Here is a 21,650-nt window from a genome sequence, read left to right on the forward strand (position 1 = left end):
AAGGAAATGCTATACCAAGAACTGGGGAGACCATGGGTGTGACATAGGTAAGGTTTTTCCTACATCTTTGTGTATTGATGTGGAGTTGTTGCATGCTGACTGTAGAGTCCCAGGAACACTGAAAGGAACAAAGGGAATTCACAACTCTGCCAGGGAAGGGAAACAAAGTTTGAATGACCATAGGATAAAATCTTTCCCTCACAGACTTGATTTAGCTGTTGGTGCAGATAATTGTTTTTTCAGCATCTTCTTTGACCAGCTTAGCTTCAGTGAAGCAGTTTCCTTCACTTCATTAAAAACTGTTGCTGATTCTCCAGAGACTTTTCAAGCTGTTCTCAGGGAGCTGCTGCTTGACTAGACCGTGCAAAGCTGCTACTTGCTTTCAAGCAAAATCTGTTTCAAAGTGCCTTCTGCCATCTGATTTTCCCCTCTCTCCCAGTGCTCCCCAGCCAGCAGATTTATTTCACTATAATTGTGCTAAAAGCAATAAAAAACCCTATGGTAGTGTAAAAGATATCTGATTAATTGGAACTATGAGATGCTATCTCTTATATGTACTTAACGTAAATTGCTACAGTAATCTGCATGTTCTGCTCTATTCAGTGGGAGGCGTCTCAGAATGGAGCTCTGTGCCTTGCTGCTGCAGACAGGAGCTGCCCCAGCCAGATAAAAAGAGCTCACACTAATATCTGGTACCAGATTAGCAGAGAAATCTCTGCAAAAGACCCGTCCACTGAGAGCAAGCCACTTCTCTGCTTTCTGAATTTTCCAAATGGTAGGTCAAATTTTTATATTGTCATTTAACCAGAAATAATAGAAGTATTTGATAAGAAAGTTTATTTCTGTTCACTTATGTGCTTCTTTATCTTAAGAAATAAAATTAGATTAAAATAGTGGGTATACTTCCATGATAGACAGCTAGTATTGGGACTAACAAAAATTTGCCTTGTTATGAAGAGTGTTTAGAAATGGATTTTGCCATCAGTTTCCTGGCATATATTACTAATTAGTCAAAGACACAGAAAATCTTTATTTCCCAAATAATTTTTCAGAGTTTAGCATATTTATGTATTTTGAGCTTAAAAATATTTTTAAAGAATAATGTGTATATCAATTCTAGAAATTCTATGCTTTAATGCTGAAATTCCTACATTTTACACCTACACCTGTAACTAGTGTAATTGTTAGCTTTTGAGAAAGCTGGTTTTGGAATAAGTTCAGTTTTAATGTTGCAATTTTAATAGGATATTTTCAGTCAGAATGGATTTTCTGGTTTGATAGAAGAATGAAAATCACTTCCAAAAGGTGTATGGATGTATATATCTATAAAAAAATTCCACAAAACTACTCTTTCATGGTATTTTTACATTGTAAAGACTGTTAATTTTTTTTGGGTAGAAATTGAGATACTATTTCCAGGTTTTGTTAGTATGCTAATTTTGTCATTTATATAAACAGTATTATAAACAGTTTGTTGGAAAATAGAATTTTGGAAAGAAAGGCAGAAATATGTGACTAACACAGCTGCCTTCAGAGAATTACTGAGTTAAGCCCCACTGACCACTGCTTCTGCAATGCACACAGTGGGTTCCCCCTTCTCTCACCTTCCTTTGGTAAGGTTCCTTAGGAACTAGGCTTTGACCCACCCAGACAGTTATCCCAAATTCTGGGTCTAGTGCTTTTCCAGCACCACAGTGATGTTTTTGTTTGCAGAGCTTAGGTTTACACTGCTACCACGCAGTCATTTGAAGCTGTAGGAAGGAGCTGTAAGGCACTGCAGAACCAGTCCTTCTCTTGCTGCTTTCTGTCTAGACCTGCAACCTCTGTTTCAGTTCACATTGAGGTAATTTGGTGTTTGCTGCTTACTTTGGAAAATGCAAACAGAATCACATTGCTTTTTCAGTTGCATGAGATCTTTGGATTTTCAGGAAACATTCCTCTTTTATTAGAGCCCTCTATATTGGACATATTCACACATACAACCCCCATACCCTCCTTGAACTGCTGCTGGTACACAGCAACTTAAAAATGGAGGGAAATTCAATAAAGCAATCATCACATTTGGTGGGGAGCATCTCAGCTCAAATATTTTGCATTCTTTTGGTGCAGGCTGATAGCCCAGTATGTGTAAGGTCTCTCAAAGACATATTTTTTTCAGTAAACAGAAGGCTAACTGCAGCAGCTGGCAAGTATGAAGATAGGAAATTAAGAATTTCTTACTCCTGAATCATTCTGGTGCTTGTTAGAAAAGTTAGTGAAAGCAAGTAATTGGCTGTCTCCCTTCCTGGACAAAGCTGTATCTTAAGAATGGTGAAAGCACATCTCCTTGCAGCTTTCTGGTAATCACCAGCCTTCCATTTCTAGGGCTGCAATAGCACTGGCAATAAGGGACTTGCCAGTGTCTCCAACAGTGGTATTACTTGTGGCTAAAGTCCTAATAAGCACTTACAAATAAAATATCAAATGAGACAAAACTCCTCATTTCATAAAGACTCCAAACTTAGTCTGTGAAATAATTTTTCTTTAAAAATCAAGCAGTTTAGTTTTTGTCATCTCGCTGAGGTATCACTCACTTAAGACAGCTCTAAAATATAGAAGGGCGGTTACTATGACTGCTGGCATACCTTGTTGGGGGAAATAAGTTGCTGAAACAAAACCAAACACTTGGTGGCAAAAGGCTTCCGGTAGAGAAGGAATATTCTGGATAGTTTTGCTCCCTGCTAGTGTTAGAAATGACTTCTAGGAACAAGCCTCATGCTCTGAATGATAAAAAAGATGAATGCTTTGCTGTGCTGATGCTGTGAATTTCATTGTGCCCTTTTGTGACATGTATTTTTCTCCCAAGGGTCTGTCCAGTCCCAGGTCCCTCCTGAACCCTGTTCTGGGCCACCTTGTTCATTCCTTCCAGGGCAAAACTCTTGATGTCAGTGTTGAAAAGTACCCTTGAAAAATCTGTTCACCGGGCCTAAGGTTTCCTTAAAATTAAAGAAGTCAATAGATTTGCAGTTGTAGTGGTGCTTTTCTCCAGCAAAAAGGAAAGCAAGTAGATCCTCACACATAATATTTCTCCTGACTGGTCACTCACTTCCTGTAAAAGGCATGGCATCAGCTTTGCTGTGACATCAGTGCTGAGATGCTGCATTTTTGGGTCTAAACCTCATCTTATTCTCACACTTTTCTCCTCAAACATTGGGTTTTGTCATTGTTTTTTCAGAGGTTAAGAATAACACTCTGGATATTATTAAACCTTTTAAAAGAAGAAACTTTCCATTTCAATACAAAGGTGACGATATTTCTGAAAGCTCAAAACTGAGTTTGCTCTGAATTTTAGACTTGGCAAAAACACAGGACTTGATAAGTCTTGTCCATGTTTATTTAGTCTGGAAGGTTTTGGCACTGAAATAAAAATTCCTTGCAGTAAGTGTGACGACAGTACTTAACATTTCTTGCCTGTGTTTTACTACTCCCCTTATGCTCACTATCTGCGAGATAAATTATATTTTCTTTCTGACTTGATTTCTCTTGAAAATAACTTGTCTACTGTCTGTAGGACCCAGTGGCTGCTGCTCACTCATACATGACAGTAGAACCCACTGCTCTGTGATCTGCAGTGAAGAACTGCATTCAAAGCTTTTTCATGGTAAGTAGAATGCTTATAATTACCTAATATAGCTGGGTTGCATGCCTTCTGTCTTCTGAGATATTCCTGGATTAGGTCAGTAATTAGGATCAGCTTAATGCCCACGATCAAATGGTCAGGTTTTTTAAATAAAGGGGTTTTCTGGAGAGTTCTTGAGCCACACCATGAACTACAGCTGGTGTGTATCAGCTAGACAGATGAAAACATCAGTGAGATACAGGATCTGCCCTGCTGCTGTTAGTTAAGTACAATATTATGCTCCTTTACCTTCCTTTCCAGTCCATTTCCTCAGTTCCCCTTCAGTTTAGCATTGTTCATGACACTCACTTGGTTTTGATACTACAGCTCAACACTTACCTAGAGAAGCTGTCACTGAAGATTACTCCCCTTTCACAAAAAGACAAAAAGGTATGGTGCACCTAAGCAATTGGTTGGATGTAACCTTAATTCAAAACCAGGGTTTACATTTTCAGACCCAGGATCTGTCCTTTTCTAAGTTGGGGTACAGTTTCTCTGCACTTGACTGTGAAGAAAATGCAATGTACATTTATCTTCCTTTCTAAAAAAGCAAGTAAGTTAAGAGAGGCTTCTGTCTGAGGAGCACCATGACAAAGCAATTCCCTGACTCCCACTAAACTAAGTCATAACTGTAGTTTCAATGGTGATAGAATAAATAACTTCACCTCAAAGCTGCAAAACTGCTGCACACAGTGTACAGAGCAGCTCACATGATGCCATTTATCACTGCATGATATAATTTTCTGTTCAGTTTTCTGATGTACATTGATACAGCATTACTGATAAAGTCAGAGTATATTCTAAGATATCAAAGTTTTTTCTTCCTAGTTTAGAAATATGATGAAGCTTATAGATTTGATCCTCCTATCTACCTTCCTCTCAGTTTCCATGACATCTGAAACATGTAAGTCACATTTTAAAAATACTTTCTGATAAGGTTTGTTCTGTACAAATGCGTAGGCTGTTTCCTAATTAGTGGTTTTATTTTTAAGCCTAGTGAGTTCACCTCAAGCCAGAAATCACAACTTAAAATCTAGCTTTTAAAGTGTATTAAAATGCACCAAACACTGTCCATTTCTATGACAGCAAGTGTAGTTTCAACTTCTGTCACTTAGCACCTCTGCAAGCAGAAAGGAAAGGGTCTTCTTGAAAGAATTTGAGAGTAGCTGGTGCTCCAGTTCCCAGCTGGGCACAAACTCCTAGAACATGCTTTAATTGCACTGAGCAGCGTGTATGCACATGCACCCTGCTGAACCAGGAGTGTAAATGGGCGCTGTTCTCCACAGAAATGCTCTTTAATGTCCTAAATTTGGGGATGTTAATTGAAAAATGCAGTGTAACAATAATGTTTCCCTGCACAGGGGCAATGTGCAGAGCAGTAAACTATTTATGATGGGCCAGCTCTATTGACTCAGCTATGTAATGCTGACCAGGGACACAGTGTTGTACAGTGCTCATGTACTTCTATTCTTGAGCTGAGATGCTCATTTATCTGAAAAATTCTGTAAGATATGATCTCTAAATATTTCTCCGTATTGTCAGTTTTACAATAGGAATGTTAAGATTAAAGCAAAGTATATTTATTAAGGTGCCAGATTCTGCTGAAGAATTTGGCAACATTATTTTCATGGATGTCATTGAATTAAAACGAGGCCTTTCTTTTTCAATATCTTCCATCTCCACACTATTTTTCCTCAGAAATCCAAAATTTGGAACGTATTTCCAATATGTTCTACCTTTGGTAGGGCAATGTTGCATTTTCTGACCCCCTCCTGATATGTCCAAGTGTCTTTGCAAGGCTTGTGGGTGGGAAAACTGTTAAAATTGTAGGGTTGAGGTTCCTCATACTCATAGCTGGCTAATTTAGGAGTCCAAAATTAGTAAGTGAGATGACAATATCAGTGGAGATTGACCATTTCTTCAGAAAGAACGAGAGCAGAAGTGTCCATCATGTAGAATCTCACTTCCTCATTTGTGCACCTACATGTCTAAAGCCACCATTGCAAAGTGTCATTTTTGAGAGACACTGTCTGTTTTGGTTAGCTGTTTGGTTATCTACTCTCATTTTCATGCTCCTTTTTCTACTGCAGCTCCTCTGCCAATCTCAATCTTTGTTCTGTCACCATCCTTGCTCATACTCCAATCTTTCGCTCCTTAGAATGCAATTTAACTTCCAGATTGTTTTCAGTGGCCAGTACACTATTTAGGTACCTGAGCACTGAAGTATTTATCACAATTGCTTGAATCTAGTTTCTCTGGACCAATTTGAGTATTCAAAAGTAGAAGTATATTCAGCTAAAAAAAATAACCAACTTAAAATATTAGTGTCTTACTCCCAGATTTTCTTATGTGTGATCATATGTGGTTTATTTTTCTAAGCTTCTTGTTTGTCTCAGTTATTTCTGTATCTTTTCACCTTCCCAGAATCTGATTTCTCATCAGATTCTTCCTTTCAGGCTATCACATTGCTTTCATTTTTTTCCCACCTTATTTTCATGAACTTCAGAGAGGGGCTGTTTTTATTTGTATATTTTATTTTATTTTATTTTATTTTATTTTATTTTATTTTATTTTATTTTATTTTATTTTATTTTATTTTATTTTTCCTAAGGATCTAATCTACAGACTTCCTTCTATGATTTTTTTCTTCCAGGAAAAAAAAAAATCAACTTCATTTCTCTGTATTAATAAAGCAGTAAAAAAAGCACTCATCCATTGCATAAAAAAATATTCATTATACTGAAGTAAGGAAAGATAACTACATTAAAGCCGTATTTTTCTTTGTTTTAATTAATTTTTTGAATAGAAACAGTATTTCAGGCAAAGATTTACATAATAATCTCATTGTAAGAAATCACTATTTTTTCAATTAAATCCTCTTGTTTTTTACTGTATCTCCACTTAGAACCTAGGGATCTGCTTGTTTATTTGTGCCTCCCATATTAGTTCCTGTTTTTGGAAACAAATGGCTCCATAGCTCAAGGTAAACAAAATTTTTGTTGAAAAACCATCTAGTGACAATAAGCTTGCTGTGTATCATCTCCGAAAGCTCAAGGAGGGTAGAGGGACATGACTGGCCCGCTGATCCAAGAATGCCAAGTTCTCCGTCTCAGCGGACAAAGGTTCAATTTATCTGAGATTTTGATCTTTTGCTCAATTGCAGTTGATGCTATGGAAGGTGAGGCCTTTGTTATAAAAGGTCCCAAATGGAGTTCATCAGTGAACATCACCTGGTATCGCACGGACACTCACACAAGAATTCCTGCGGAAGAGAAGGGATCACGAGTGTTTTCCATGGAACAATTTCTTTGGTTTCTGCCAACTTCTAGAGAGGATTCTGGAAACTACACTTGTGTAACACATTTGTAAGTGCCACATGGAAAGTGGAAGGTGTAAGACTGGCAAGAATATATGTTTTGATAATATATTATAATTAAATTTTTGGACATGATGACTTTTTAAAATAAGTTTTCATCCTGCAACTGCTATTTTTATGGCAGATCATTAAAACCAAGCTGCGACTGAAATACAATAATCACCCACATGTTTATAGAATGACACACATTTGTTACAAACGTTGATATATTCCATGTAAAAATGCAGTCACTGACATACCTTATTCCATTTTTGAAGTTTAAGTAATCGCACGAAGTCGTACAACGTGAGTGTGCAAGTGCATTCATACAAGCCAGGAGAATGTTTCCCAAGTCGGATTCGTTACCCAAATGACACTCAAACAGGAAGAGTTGTTTGTCCTACCATTGATAACTATAAGAATGCTACCATTGTCCAGTGGTATAAGGTAAATAAAACCCTGATAATGCTGATGTAGGTCAAAATATTGAAAAGCTCTTTGCAACCGAACACATTTTTCTTTTCCAGGACTGCAAACCTCTTAAGGGACAGAGATACTTCAAGAAAGAGAAATATATTTATATTGAGAATCCAAGAAGGGAGGATGATGGTTATTATACTTGTCAATTTATTTATACCCATAAAGGAAATGTGTTTAATGTATCAGCAACAAGAATTTTCATAAGTGGGGGTAAGACAATAATTCTGTAGCTTGCTAAGATTAAAAGACTAATGTCAATTTAGAGCAAAGGAAACTCCTTTTGTACACTAAAAAGAGAAAGCATTTTGGTTGGTTTGTTTTATCATCTTATTTAAGAATTACATCAGCTTTATTAGATGAATTTTGTGGATGGTCACCCACATGGAGTAAGATGAGGTAAAGTCAGACCTGGTCTCATTTAGATTTTTGTTTAAAAGGTTCTGATGACTCTAGTTAGATGCTGTGGTTGATAGAGTTCTCTGGTAGGACATTTCTGAAATGAAGGATCTCCTCAGTGGAATGCCACTATGCTCTGCTTTCTATTTATTGAGGGCAGCAGAATCTGTGGCTAGTGAGGACTGTCTGGTGGTCACTAAATCAGTCATGTGTTGATGGCCTTCAGCTTAATGCGTCGTGGTGTGTCTCAACATTCTAACATTTATTTGGTAGTAGAACAGAAAAAACTTTTAAATTTGACTTTAATGAGACAAAACATAGCTAGAAATAGAAAATGGATGGATCTCAGTGATTACTATGTCTCTGTGATTTTGAACATAGCCAATATGACTGAGATGTGTGGACTTTGGGTTGCCTCTACGATGTAGTCTCCTCAGGAAGGCTTTGTATTTGGATGGTGTTCAGGAAATGGTGCACAGAAATTTATAGTTTCAGATTGCATCAACTTACAAAACTTCAAAATGCATCTTCAGTTCTATAATCAGATCAGTAGAAAAATAGTCAGCAAAACCTTTTCTTGGGGGATGGTGGAGGGCTTGAGTTTGGCTCACGTGGTTGTTTTGTTGCTGTGTACTTACTTTGTTTTTTTAAAAAAAAGTGATGTTCATTTGCAGACTGAGCATCAGGCCTTTTTGCTCTGGGGAGGCCCACAGCTTGTGGGCAGAGTGCAGACCTGGAATGTGGGAGCCTTGGATGCAGTTTTTGCTGCTGTGCCCAGATCTCAGTAGCAGAGTTCATTCTGACTATTCTGAGCTGGACAGAAGACAGCTTGAGCAGAGACCTAATTCAGTAGCTGGGAAATGTCGTGCTTTTCCTCCTTTTCTGCCTGTTGCTCTACATGATCACAATCATGCTTTCCATGACACTTGCTCTGCCTAACAATTTTTGGTTGAATGTACTTCCATAAAAACTTTTTTAACTGTTCTGGAATACTGTTCTTCCTGGGTTACAACAAAAATTTCTGGGTTTTATTTGGCTCAAAGACATTCAAATTTATAAAAGCCTTTGTTACATCCAGACAGATCTTGAAGTTCACCTAACTTTCTTTTGAAATCATTGCAGAAAGAAGAGATCACAACATAACATGTGAAATCTAGGCTGGGTCTGGCATGTCTGCTCCAGGGTTTTCTAAACTCAAAGCACTTAATGGCAACTTTGAGTTTTTATCAGACCTTAAAATACATATGCTGATGAGTGGAACTGTTCTGTTTGGTTACTATTAGAGAATTATGATGCACATTCCTGTTGCCTTGCAGATCCATGCTGATCCAGAGGAGTTTCTGCCTCTGAATTCTGGCAGCTAAGAACTTAGCATAGTCAGGCAGCTGGAAAGTTACTGGCTCTCTCCTGACATCTATGTTATCATATCCAGTCAGTCTGGGAAGCAGGGACTGCAATGTGTTCCTACAGAATTTTTTTGGAAATATGCATTTCACAGAGGTGCCTTGGGGTGGAAAAGCTTAATGAGCAAAGGGTTAGAAAGCAATATGTTTGGGGTTCAGATTCTGCATAAAAGTATGTATTAGCTATTTCATATAATGGATATGAGTAATTTCTCAAATGTCTCAATAAAACTCCAAAACAGTTGAGAAACCGCAAAACAGCTGAGAAATCATACAAGCCTATAACAGCATTTGCTTTTTTCCCCCACTCAGCAGCTAATACAGTACTTCAAAACCTATTTTTTTTTCTTACTTTCTATGTACAAAGGTACATAGAAGATATTTACATGTACATACTCCCCAGAGATATTTGGTTGTAGGAATAAAACCTGATGATCCCAACAAGTATGTGAAACACTGTTAGTTTGCAATTCTGTTTTGTGATCATAAAATATTAATTGTACAGATTACAAATCTTATCTTACAAAATGCATTTTCACAACTTGTTAATGCATACTTTCTTTTCCTCTTTAATTTCTAAAGTAAAATACTCACCTCTACCACCTCAAATCATATTTCCAAAGAATGAAGATGTAATAGAAGCAGAGCTTGGTGAGTACAAATTTTAATCTGTTTTTAAATTAACATTTTGTAATGGTCTAGAAGACGTGTATCTTCAAGAAGATGTAATGATGGAACTTCTCATCACAGTTTTGTACCATAACATTTACCATATTTAATTCCCTCCAGGCTCAGAGGTGTGAAGTTAGATATAACTGATGTGTTATTTAGGCATTAAGTGAAGTTTAGGAAGATTTAATCAACTGGTTCTACTCTCACTGGGATACACTTGGATTATTCACAGAGTGAATCATTACATCTCAGCTGAAAGGTGACAGCTTCCATCCACTTCAAAGAGGGCTGTGGTTAAATCCCTCAAAACTGCTTGGTGGTACCCCTGAGAGGGAAAGATGGACTATTCCTGTGGCTAGAGCTGCTCCTTGCTACCTTGAGTCCCCACGTGGAGACAGCGCCTGTGTCTCTGTTGAGGAATGAAGGAGAGCAAGGAGCTGGTTGCTGGCTCTGAGGCTGAGGAGCGCTGCCTGTCTCATACCCAAGCTGGCTGGCAGTGATCAGACAGCCTGCTTGGAAGAGCTGAAGGAGGACTGGGAGGGCTGAAGGACAGGACCCAGCAGTGGATTGAGACAGAGCAGCTGGACAGACCATGATGCAGGGCTTCCTCCTGGCTCCCTGCTGTTCAGGGCTATGGATGTTCCCAGGGATTCACATTCATCCTGGTTAGCTTGCACCATCAGGATAAGGTGTTCCTGGCAGGAGTGAGAGCTGTCAGGGGTTTGTCTGCAGTCAGTGGGAAAGGTGGAGCTCTCCAGCAAGAGACTAAACCCATCAGAAATCTAAATAGGTAATCCAGGATCTGTCTGCCAGGGCAAGTGGGGTGAAACTGGGCCAGTGGGAGAAGGGGTTGTATCTACACTCCTCTGCTTCTGTCCTACAGCAAGACTGCTCAGGCAGCAGATACTGCAGGGTCCACAGCCCTCTCTGTGCCATGTGCTGGGGCTCAGAAACTTGTCAGTTGACTCTCATTCCCATTATTTTATTCCTCTTTTCCCCAGCTGTTTTAGCTGTTTTCCCCAGAAATTAGATGGTCTCTGCTCGAGGACAAGCTTTCTCTAGTAAGATGGTCAGTGCCCAGTGCTCTGTGGGCTCTGCCTGTCACTCTGATAGTGCTTACATAGAGAAAATTCACTTTGTATTTGAAACCCAATTGCTGTACTGGTTCTATTGCCTCCTGTTTGCAAAAATGAAGGGGTTTCCCCATGCTCCCTAATACCAATTCATGATTGGTATCAGGGAGCATGGGGAAAGAGAATATTAAATCTTAGCCATAAGATTTAATATTCTTATCTAAGACCTGTTTAGATGCAGACTTACATGGAAACAATTTAACATGTTTAAGTTATATTTTCTTTTGGTGCAATGGTGACTCTTACTTTGGAATAAATATTTCCTAATGGGGAATATTTAATAAGTAATTTCCTGTTTTAGTGTTGCCTGGACTGGCTTACTTTACTTTTGTCCAGCTTGAATGAAATCCAAGATAAGGCTGCACACAAGTCGCAAAATAATAGATGCTGAAATTTAATTAGATTATTTATGTGTACATTTGTGTGTTAACCACCATATCTATCCTATGTTCCTCCACATATAATCCAGCTGATTATATGTGTCAAGCATCACAAGTTAAGGGGATATTGTCTTCATCATAATAAATATAAATAATTCCTTTTGTAATCCTTGGTGTGCTATTAGATCATTTGCTGAAAAATTCCTGTTATTTCTTTTTGTCTGTTCTATGTATCATTTTTTCAGCAGTAGTTCAGAAAAAATATTATGACAAAACTCACAAGTTTTATGAAGATTTGTAGGGAAAGGTGTTATGAGGAAAATATAATTTTCCTTGTTTTTCATCAAGGAATGTTTACATCTCTGTCTCTTGATTAGGTGCTGCTTTGTCTCTGAAATGTCGGGCCCGCCTGGGGATTAACAAACAGCCACTGGCTGCTGTCAGCTGGGATGTGGATAACATCTCAGTGAAAAGACTTGTTTTTTCAAGATTTCATAGAGAAACTCATTTGTAAGTCCACATAACACAGAATAATCTTTCTTCTACACAAACTGTGCCTAGCCATTGAAACCAATGGTACCACCTCTTTCTCTTTCTATTAGTTTTGATGATCATGAGCAAGTATACTATGGAGAGACAACTTTGAATATTACTGAAGTAAAAAAGGAGGATCTGCAGTCAAATTTCACATGTATAGCATTGAACACACTGTACAGCACAAGAGTCACAGTGACATTACAACTCAAAGTGCAATCTAAGGGTAGGAGTTTTAATTTTAATTTTAATTCTTTACAATTTGCACTTAGTTTGAAACATGCTGGTGAGTTAATTTTATTTGTTTCAGATAGTAAAAAAGTTTCAGTTAATAAGAAACAAAACCAGCCTGCTTCTTCCCTACAAGCTCCAGCCAGTTGCAAAATTCTTGTGTCTGAGTCCTTTTCCTCGGGGTTGGGGAGAGAGTGGGACATTATTCAAACAGGGTCAGCAAGAGATGAAATACACAGAGCGTGAGTGTATCAGCTCTGTGATAAGAATATCCTGTTTCTAGGATATTTCTCCACTGTGCCAAAGAGAACTATTGTCTGTAGTGTAAAAGTGTGGCAGAAAATAGTCTAACTTTAAATATAAGGGTTTCAGCTGCTGGTTTGCCAGTTTGTCTTCCTTACTACACTGCATCCACTGTAGTGACCTTTTTGGACTGAATGTTGTGAGAATCACCTCTTCCAAATCACTCTTTATCTTCTCTGAGTGCCACTGTGTTCCCTCTGTGCCACACAGAGGTGTGAGTAGTGCTTCAAAGGCTATCCCTTGGTTTTGTTTTTAATTTCCTGGTTCTAGTAGTACCTGAAAGAGAAGGAAAATCCAGGGCGGTAAATGGTGGGGACAGAGATAATCCTTAGCTCATGTGGGAATTTTCTTTTTTAATAGGGATAGCCAGATCCCTAAGCACTGTTGCCAACACCTCTGAATGAGATTCCTATGGCAGAAAATGCTATTCTGTCTGGAAGGGCTCAAGAAGCAGCTGTGATCAATTGTTTCTTTTTTCACTCCTTCAGAAATGTTAACCACCAAGAATCATGGAGTGATAGAATGTTTTGGGTTGGAAGGAACCTTAAAGATTATTTAGTTCCAAACTCCCTGCCAAGGGCAGGGGCACCTTTCACTAGACTAAGTTGCCCAGAGCTCTATCCAACCTGGCCTCAAACACAGGGATGGAGCATCCACAGCTTCTCTGGGTAACCTGTTCCAGTGCCTCACCACCCTCACAGGAAAGAATTTCTTAATATGTAATCTAAAGCTACTCTCTTTTCTCGAGGGCTTTGAAAGTAAATGTCAAGACCTTTAACAGTTTTCTGTAAGAGAGTGGTGGGAAGAGTAAAATCCAGTGTACTGTGATCACAGGGTGTGCACAGACCCATGTCCTGCTGTATCCTCGACTGCTCATGACTTTCTACAGGATCATGGCTTCAAGGCCTGGACAAGTTTCCTTGCTAGCCTGGACTAGAAGAGATGTAGGTGAATTGTAACAGCAGAATAGCACCAGCAGGAAGGTGGCAGGAGATGTTTTGGCTGGATAGGTGAGTTTGAGTGCAGCACCACTCAGGAAGCTGGAAGTACACCAGCTTTGCACTGGAGTACCTGAGTGTGGGAGTGTATTTGCAATGAGAGGGAAGGAAACTGAATAACAGCTTTTGTTTATTAGTACAAGTCTCTCGTTGGCCCCATATTACAGACTAGATGAAGGAGAACATACAGCATATCCTGTATTCATCCCATGAATCGTTGAGTCTAATTTCTGTTATAGACAAATTTTATTTTGTTTTTTGTTCATAGGTCTTCAGTTAATGTTCATGAAAGCTCTTGGCTGTGACCCTGCTTTCACTGCTACCTTTTTGGTGTGGATATCTGTCCCCTTGTCCTTGTTGCTGCTGTTGACAACGTGTCTGCCTCTGCTCCTCAGCGCTGTTGGTGTCAGCAATGCTATGTCCAAAAGTGGCTGTGCTCTGCTTTAGTTTTCTTCACTCAGTTCTCTCAAAGCTCAGCAATACTTATGTGAAAGCAGTGTCTCTTGTTTCTGAGAATAATAAAAATGCTATATAGGATTCGCTTGTGCCTCTCATCTTGTAAATGTGTAATAAGGATGTGCACAGTCTTTTTTGTTTGTTTGTTTTGTTTGTATGTTTGTATTTAATAGGGAAAAAATTCCAAATATATGATTGCTCTTTAGTGTTTCTCACAGCACAACTTGTGTCTGCTAGCTACTACCCTGTTAATGCCTTTTTTTGCAGTCATTCAAAGCAGAGATAAAGTTCAGAAAGCATCATCTCTGTTCTTCTTCAAAGATGTTTAATGTTAAAGCTAACCTCTTGGCTCATGTTTTGTAGGCTGATGTGGACAGGAACTCTAGACACAGATCTCTGCTTTCACTATCTGGAAGTGCATCTGCCTTAGATCCCAGAGAAGATAGAAAAAACTGCTGCTCTTCTGGAGTTTGTCTGGAACTCCTTCAAAAGTTGCTTTCTGACATGTTTTCTCTGGCCTTTCCAGTATTAGTTCTTGTGAGCTGATAGTTCTGTATTCCCATTACTCTTGAATATAAATAGAACATGGCTTACTCATGAGCTCAGCTGCTAAATGATGCAGTAAAGTCAAATGGAACAACAGGATCTATTCAGCCTTGTTCAGGGGCTTGTGGCACCTGCCCCCACTGTGCTGAATGTTCACTAGTGAATGAGATTAGTGAATGTCCATTAGTTAATTCCAGAGAAATTGGGCGCTAAGCCAGCATTACTGGGAATTGAACCTGCTCTTCCAGGAAGACACCTCTGTGAAGACACATTCCAAACTGCATGGGCACATTGACTTCTTTTCCAGCCTTGGTCTAATCAGTGCAAATATAAACAGCGTTTTTTAGGTTTGCAATTGCAAACTTTGATGCTGGAACCTGCTTCTTCTCCACATTATAGAGACTTAATGCAATGCACCAGTAATTGTAATGTTATGATGAGCATGCTGTCAACAAATGTATCAGTAAGAAACATCATCACACTCTGGTGCTTGGGGCAGCCCCTCCAGGTAGTGAAAGGGGTTTCCTTACTTTGTCTGTGTGTATTGAGCAGGAAAATGGATAAAATACCAAAATTTGAAAGGGTCAACAAGGATGAAGTTCCTTCATAGGCTTATGTGATACTATTAAAAATATGGTCAAATTTCACTTAAGAAGGAGCTGTTTTCTTGCCCAATCTTATTGAAAGGTGTTTCCTCCTGATCTAGTTCTGGTGAGGTAAGCTTCCTCAAAAGCCTAGAATTTCTTTTTCCCTTTAAACTCCAAAGAAATAAATGTAAAGACTGTGAAAATCTTGTTAAATTTGCCTCACAACCTACCAGAGGAAAGGGAAAATGTGTTTGTAAACTCTTCATTTATATACATTTTCAGCAGAATTTCTCAGGCACACCCTCCACTAGACCAAATCTCTCAGCACCCCATCCAAGCCATTCTGGAACACTTCCAGGGATGGGGGACCCACAGTTTTTCTGGGCAATCTGTTCCACTGTTTTACCGCCTTCAATGTAAAAAATGTTTTCCATATATCTAGACTTAATCTATCTGTGATAAGTCTTCATCTCTGAGGTAAAGATGGACAGATGCTAGAGCTCTTCCATGAGGGAAATTGGAACTAAAGTGGGTGGCTCCTTTCTATCTCAGTTTCTCTTACTCGTCATTGCTATTACATGCCCCTTGACCATCTTGAAAGGAAAAGGCAGGAGAGAACATCATCTGACTTAGCATTGTTTATTTTATTTCTCTGACCAGGACGTGTTCTGTTTTCCTGCTTGTCTAGTGCTATCTTAGCTCTTATCTTGCAGATTTCATTACTTGCACATGCTCTTTGTATCCTATTTGTGCAATCATGCCAAGAAGCCTCCATTTGTCCTTTTGTAGATTTTCATGCGTAGGCTTAGATGTCTCACAAAATGGTTGTGTTATTACCAGTTTTTGAAAGTCACAGATTACTTAAACATCATTGTCAGCTGCGGTTTTTAGCATAAGTAGGTCTGGATTCAACAAAGTGAATATTAATTATATACTGCACAGTATGCTTCTAGTTCAGGGGTCTGTGGTTGGCTATGCTAGCTGGGGAAGGAAGAAGCTTTCTCATCTCTGTTTTGAGCTCCTGAAAGCTGTAACACAAGTGAGGATATGAGCCTGAAGCTTCAGCACACTCATTAACTTCTCTGTGGCTAACAATACATTCCTCTACTTTGCAGAGGTTCTTCCTAATGTCCTCCTGATCACAGGATCTCTAGTTCTGCTAGGTGCAATAGCACTCTCAGTGATCCTTTACCAGTCCTTCCGAGTGGATGTTGTCCTGCTGTATCGGGAGATATTCCAGCCCTACTCAGTCAAGGATGGTACGTAAGATTTGAGAAGGAAAGTTTAATAAAAGGAAAATGGCAAATCATAGAGAAAGTAATTTATTTGATAGTTGCTAACCCATGACACCTGAGCCTGATTCTTTTCTTTCTTACACCTTCAGTAAAGAGAAGTAATACATGGCTCTGCAAGTGCTTTACGTTCCCTTGCTTTCTGGGTTTTGTAGGACTGAATTACATAAAAGATAGATTCAGTCCTGTTTTTGTAGTTTTTTATTGAAAGTATTTGCCATAAATACTGAATGATGTTGAAAACCTGATTTACAGTGCTATTAAGCGTACTTGTAATGTGCTCTCTAATGCAAAGGATCAAACCTGATAACTAATGTGAAAAAAGCATATATTAGAGCAGCACAGTTTTTGTAGGCCAAAAAGAAAGATACCAATAGTCTGGAAGACATTTCTGGAGGAATGCATCCCATCTAGCTTTATTGGCTGCTTTCAGCTCAGGATTCAGATGTCTGCATTTAGTTGTATGAAATGAAAGTGCACACAGGAAAGTTTCCATCTCAGACATGAAACCTGGAGATCAGTGGCTGGATCCTGCTGTCTAACCATGAGCAGTTGGTGCTGTTGGTGCTGCCTTAGGGCTTCAGAGAGACTGAACCCTCTGCAGGGGGCAGCTGAAGGGCAGGCAGTGCCTAATGATGTGATGAAGTACATGTTTTTAAGAGACCAAATCCAGCTAAATGGATGAATTTTAAGTCTGAAGCTGACTCTTACCACAGATGTATGCATGTAGATATCTACAGCTGATCTAGTTACTTCTCATTAAAGAGGAAAGAAGTATGGTTTTTTTGGACAGTTTCCATGTAAGCATATTTTATGATGAAATTAATCAGACTCTGGAAACGGACATTTCATTATTATTACAGAATCACAGGATCACAGATTCACAGAATCAGTGAGGAGCTCTGCGATCATCGAGTCCAATCTATGACCAAACACCACATTGTCAGCTAGACCATGGTGCTCAGTGCCATTTCCAGCCTTTCCTTAAACATCTCCAGGGATGGTGGCTCCAACACCAGCCTGGACAGCCCATTACAATGCCTAATCATCCTCTCTATGAAGAAATTCTTCCTAATGTCCAACTTAATCCTCCCCTGCTCCAGATTAGCATTGTGTCCTCTTGTCCTGTCACTGCTTGCCAGGGAGAAGAGGCTGACCCCCACACCTGGCTACAATCTCCTTTTGGGTCATTATGGAGAGCAACAGGGTCAAACCTGAGCCTTCTCTTCTCCAGATTAAATAACCCCAGCTCCCTCAGCTGCTTCTCCAAGGATCTATTGTTAGAATGGTTTGAGCAAGAACCTCAGCAACAAAAGAAAGGATACAGCCATCTCCACCAGAAAGAAAGAAACATTTGGGATTAGAATAAAAATGCTGTAATGGAAAACTTAATTTAGAGAAATGAATCAAGGAATGAAATAAATACTTGACTTTGTATTTGGTTCTGACTGTAAGACTGTTTCCTAAGAAATGTGATTTTCACTCAAGTGTATGATATGTTGTGGGAATGATGAATAAAGTCTTCAAGATGGAAGAATTTAAATGGAATATCTTGTGCTGAGAGACAAAGCCTGTTAATAGCAAATTGTATCACTGAAAAAACAAATGCTGAGCTTCATGGCTATATCATGCTAATATGCATTGATCAGTTGAAATCTTACTGCATATACTTTGGAACGCAACCTTCACAATACAAAGGCCAGGTTCTCCAAAGCTACAAACACACAAGACAAAACAATTGAGCATGGAAAACACCAAATATGCACAGCCTTTAATTTCCAAACATGCACCAGATGATATACATTATTCAGATTGGCTGGAACTGCTTCTTAGATCTATTTCACTATTGACTGATATTTTTATTTCTCTCCTACTTTTTGCAACAGACAGCTCTAATTCATGTTAACACAATACTCCTTCCTCTTGTTTTGCCTTACAGATGGGAAGATATATGATGCATATGTTATCTACCCCAAAAACCATGCCAGTGAAGCTAATTTTGTGGAATATTTTGTTTACCAAATCATGCCAGATATTCTGGAAAATAAATGTGGATATACATTGTGTATTTATGGGAGAGATATATATCCTGGAGAAGGTAAGTTTCAGATCTGGTAATGCACTGAAACACTTGTCAAGCTTGAGCAAATTGTGATTCAAGTCCCTTTTAGATGTGTAGGAGGTCACTCTGCATTCCAGACCTTGAAGCTCATGTCCTCAGCAGCCATCTGCCTGCTCTTTCAGGCCAGGTGTCACAAGGGCACTCTGTGCTTTCCAGTGTGCTAGGAGAAGCAAGCCACTAGGAAAGGGCACAGACTTCTTATCATCTTGGAACACACAGGAAACATGACCCTGAGTGTGACTCTTTTAAAAATACACTTGCTCTTTGGAAAATCTAACTCTCTGCAGGTTTATCTGGGCAAAGCCACAACCAAACCTTGCATGAGCTGGCTTGGTGACTACAAGACAGGGAACAGGAGAAACCCATAAGCTCAGCCAAACCCACAAACTCAGCTAAGGAAACACCTTTGCTGTTATCACTCAGGAGTTTTCAACCTTTTATGAGGGTGTTAGAATCACAAGAAGTTCAGCTTCTTTTCACTGACACGTTCTATTTTCCCTTCACACAATTCCCAATATTAGTTCAGGAGAGAATTGGTATGCTTTATTTCTGCTTTCTTGTCTTTCGGGATGAAATAATGTAAATTATTCTGTGCTAATTTCCATATAAACACCCTCCACACTATCACATATGATTGCTGCCACCTAGGTGGTATCTGCTCTCCTCCAGAGCTGACTTCTCTGTTTATCTTGTGCCCTGGCTCTTCTGTAGACCAGATCTTCTCTCTCTGTCAGTGAGCAGGCATGAAGCCTAAGCTGGTGCATTTTCTTTCACATTTCTGAAATCATCTGCACTGGGCCAGGTGTCATTCATCTGCCCTCAGCTGAGGCTGAAATCTTTGATGTCCTCCTCTTCTGGAAAGTTGTGAAAGGGCTGCCTGGCCTTGGAAAAAATGAAGGTAAAGAAAAGCTGCAAAAGTTGTTGAGTCAGACCATTCCCAGATCCAGCACAAGGAGCTACAATAGCTCACAAAACTGTCAAAGGCAAAATCTTACACCTCTTGCAGTGGTCTGGCAACTCCCAGGAAAGGAAAAGAGGACACATATGGAGCTGGCTGATGCATCTGCAAATCAGCTAGTTTGTTAAATAATTGGTGCATTGAATTTCCTCAGCTGCGCTCCCACTTCTCTTTTGGCCCAGCATCACAGGGACAGTAGCACTGATCAGCTCTCCCTAACGTGGCAGTGGGAAATTCAAACATCTTCTGTTGTGCTGACACACAGATGCCCTGAAAGTCTGGATTTACCCCTGCAGGGTGAAGGCCAACACAACGCACAGATTAGTGTATAAATTAGCACACAATAACTCAGGACAATTCACTATAATTTAGTCTAACCCCACCTGGAAATAAGCCTCTTAGATGCAAGTCACTCAAAAGTCTTCTGATGACTATTTTTCATGGCTATGTATTGCAAGATCATCTCTAAGGCATTAAATATGGTACAACACAATTCCTTACATGGAGACTATTGATCAAACACAATTTTGTTACAGTCAGATCTACTGAATTTGACCCTAGGTCACTGGAATAGAAATTCCTAACAATACTTAAAAGCAGTGACTATATTAATGTTTCGACTAAAAAACCCATTTGAAATGAAGGCTTTTTGCTTTAGGCTTCTTGCTTTTCTCTCCCCTTGCCCCATTGGTCTTTCTCTAATAAATAAACAAACTGTATCAGACTGAAGTGAGATAGAAATTATTTCTGGTTACAAAGCAATGAAAATGGAGTTTCCAATCTTAAAAGAATTTTAAAAAGAATATCAGTGTCTCATCATTTTCTTGTACATTACTAGATGCAGCCAGTGCAATTGAGACGAGGATGCAGAAGAGCAGGAGGCTGATCATGCTGCTGACACACCAGCTGGTTAATTCTAAAGAAGATGCTTACGATCAACACATTGCTTTATACAATGCCCTCATTCAAAATGACACCAAGGTGATCCTTCTGGAAATGGAGACAATTGGGACTTACGGGAAGCTTCAGGAATCTCTTAGGTTTCTTATTAAGCAGCAAGGCACCATCAAATGGAAAGAGGAGCACACGGTGCACCCACAGTCACCCAATTCTAAGTTCTGGAAGCAGGTGAGGTTCCATATGCCGCTGGCACGCAGGCCCTCACACGTGGCTGACACCAGGTGAAGAGCAGTGCTGCCCCATCAGGATGGACTACAAGCCCACAGCTGTTGGTCCTTTCAGAAAGGAAAGGAAATGACTGTACAGTCTGGAAGTCTGGCTGTGTTTTTTGAACTTTTTTTCAGTCCTTCTACTGAGTAACGATGGGGTAAATTGATGGAAGAGGTCTAGGATACTGAGGGGATATTTTACAGGTATGAGAGGTCTAAATAAATAATTCTAGATTTTGGGGAGGATTTTGCATGTCACAGAAAACCAAATGTGCCTATACTCTTTCTATATATAGTTGTATATATAAAGAAAGTTATGATTGTGAATAACTGAAAGCCTTGCAGGTTGAATTCATCTTTCTAATGCAGTTGATAAAATATAAATGCCTTCTGTATTATTTGATTACAAAGTATAATGTGTATTTTGCAATTAGAAAGTATAATGTTATTCTTTTGTTAACTTCTATTTTCTGACACTTACTCCTTTTTGATTCAATAGTGACACTCACAAGATGAAATTTTATTTTTCCTTGGTACGAATGCCTCACTAAAGAGTCTTTTGAGACTGATGTGAATAGTGTTAAGGGAAAGAAATGCACTGATATATCTATATATCTATATATAAAAATATGCATTGTTACAGGAAATAAATGAACTGATATATACATACATATATATATATATATATATTTTACATGCATTGTTAAGGGAAATGAATGCACTGATTCATACAAAGGTATTTTATATGCACTTTAAAATATTTTATATATCTATTAAAATGAATCACACAAATGGGAAATTTAAGCCTTTCAGGTACAATAATCATGCTGTTACTATAATTATTATCTTCACATAGAAATAACATATTAAAATTTAGGATGTTCTTTTGATACACTGACAGCATTCCTTTAAGCTACCAAAAAAAAAATAGACTGCTTTTTTTACAACAAGAATTATACAGTTTTTCCCCATGCTTT

At 38.9% G+C, this 21,650-nt stretch overlaps 1 protein-coding gene across 2 annotated transcripts; it reads left to right on the forward strand.

The window, feature by feature from the left end:
- Positions 1-706: 706 nt before the first annotated feature.
- IL1RL1 (interleukin 1 receptor like 1) lies at positions 707-21,595 on the forward strand. Of its 2 annotated transcripts, XM_059465940.1 has the most exons (12): positions 707-775; positions 3,551-3,640; positions 4,487-4,562; positions 6,822-7,023; positions 7,292-7,460; positions 7,541-7,703; positions 9,875-9,943; positions 11,855-11,987; positions 12,080-12,237; positions 16,248-16,391; positions 18,364-18,522; positions 20,343-21,595. In XM_059465940.1, exons 2-12 carry the CDS (start codon positions 3,638-3,640, stop codon positions 20,687-20,689), a joined length of 1,623 nt encoding a protein of 540 aa, XP_059321923.1. In that variant the 5' UTR covers positions 707-775; positions 3,551-3,637; the 3' UTR covers positions 20,690-21,595. The 2 variants fall into 2 exon arrangements, with proteins under 2 accessions (XP_059321923.1, XP_059321922.1); XM_059465939.1 differs by lacking the exons at positions 707-775; positions 3,551-3,640; positions 4,487-4,562 and having other exon boundaries at positions 6,682-7,023.
- Positions 21,596-21,650: the final 55 nt, after the last annotated feature.

Source organism: Ammospiza nelsoni, chromosome 2, assembly GCF_027579445.1.
Source record: "Ammospiza nelsoni isolate bAmmNel1 chromosome 2, bAmmNel1.pri, whole genome shotgun sequence".
Taxonomy (NCBI): domain Eukaryota; kingdom Metazoa; phylum Chordata; class Aves; order Passeriformes; family Passerellidae; genus Ammospiza; species Ammospiza nelsoni.

What these genes read in the sequence shown, in the direction of transcription:
- IL1RL1 (XM_059465939.1), top strand. Translation starts at nt 6,728, where the DNA reads ATGACTGGCCCGCTGATCCAAGAATGCCAAGTTCTCCGTCTCAGCGGA. An exon ending in TGTAATAGAAGCAGAGCTTG is followed by an intron (nt 9,944 to 11,854) that starts GTGAGTACAAAT and finishes TCTCTTGATTAG; the next exon opens with GTGCTGCTTTGTCTCTGAAA. An exon ending in AGATATATATCCTGGAGAAG is followed by an intron (nt 18,523 to 20,342) that starts GTAAGTTTCAGA and finishes GTACATTACTAG; the next exon opens with ATGCAGCCAGTGCAATTGAG.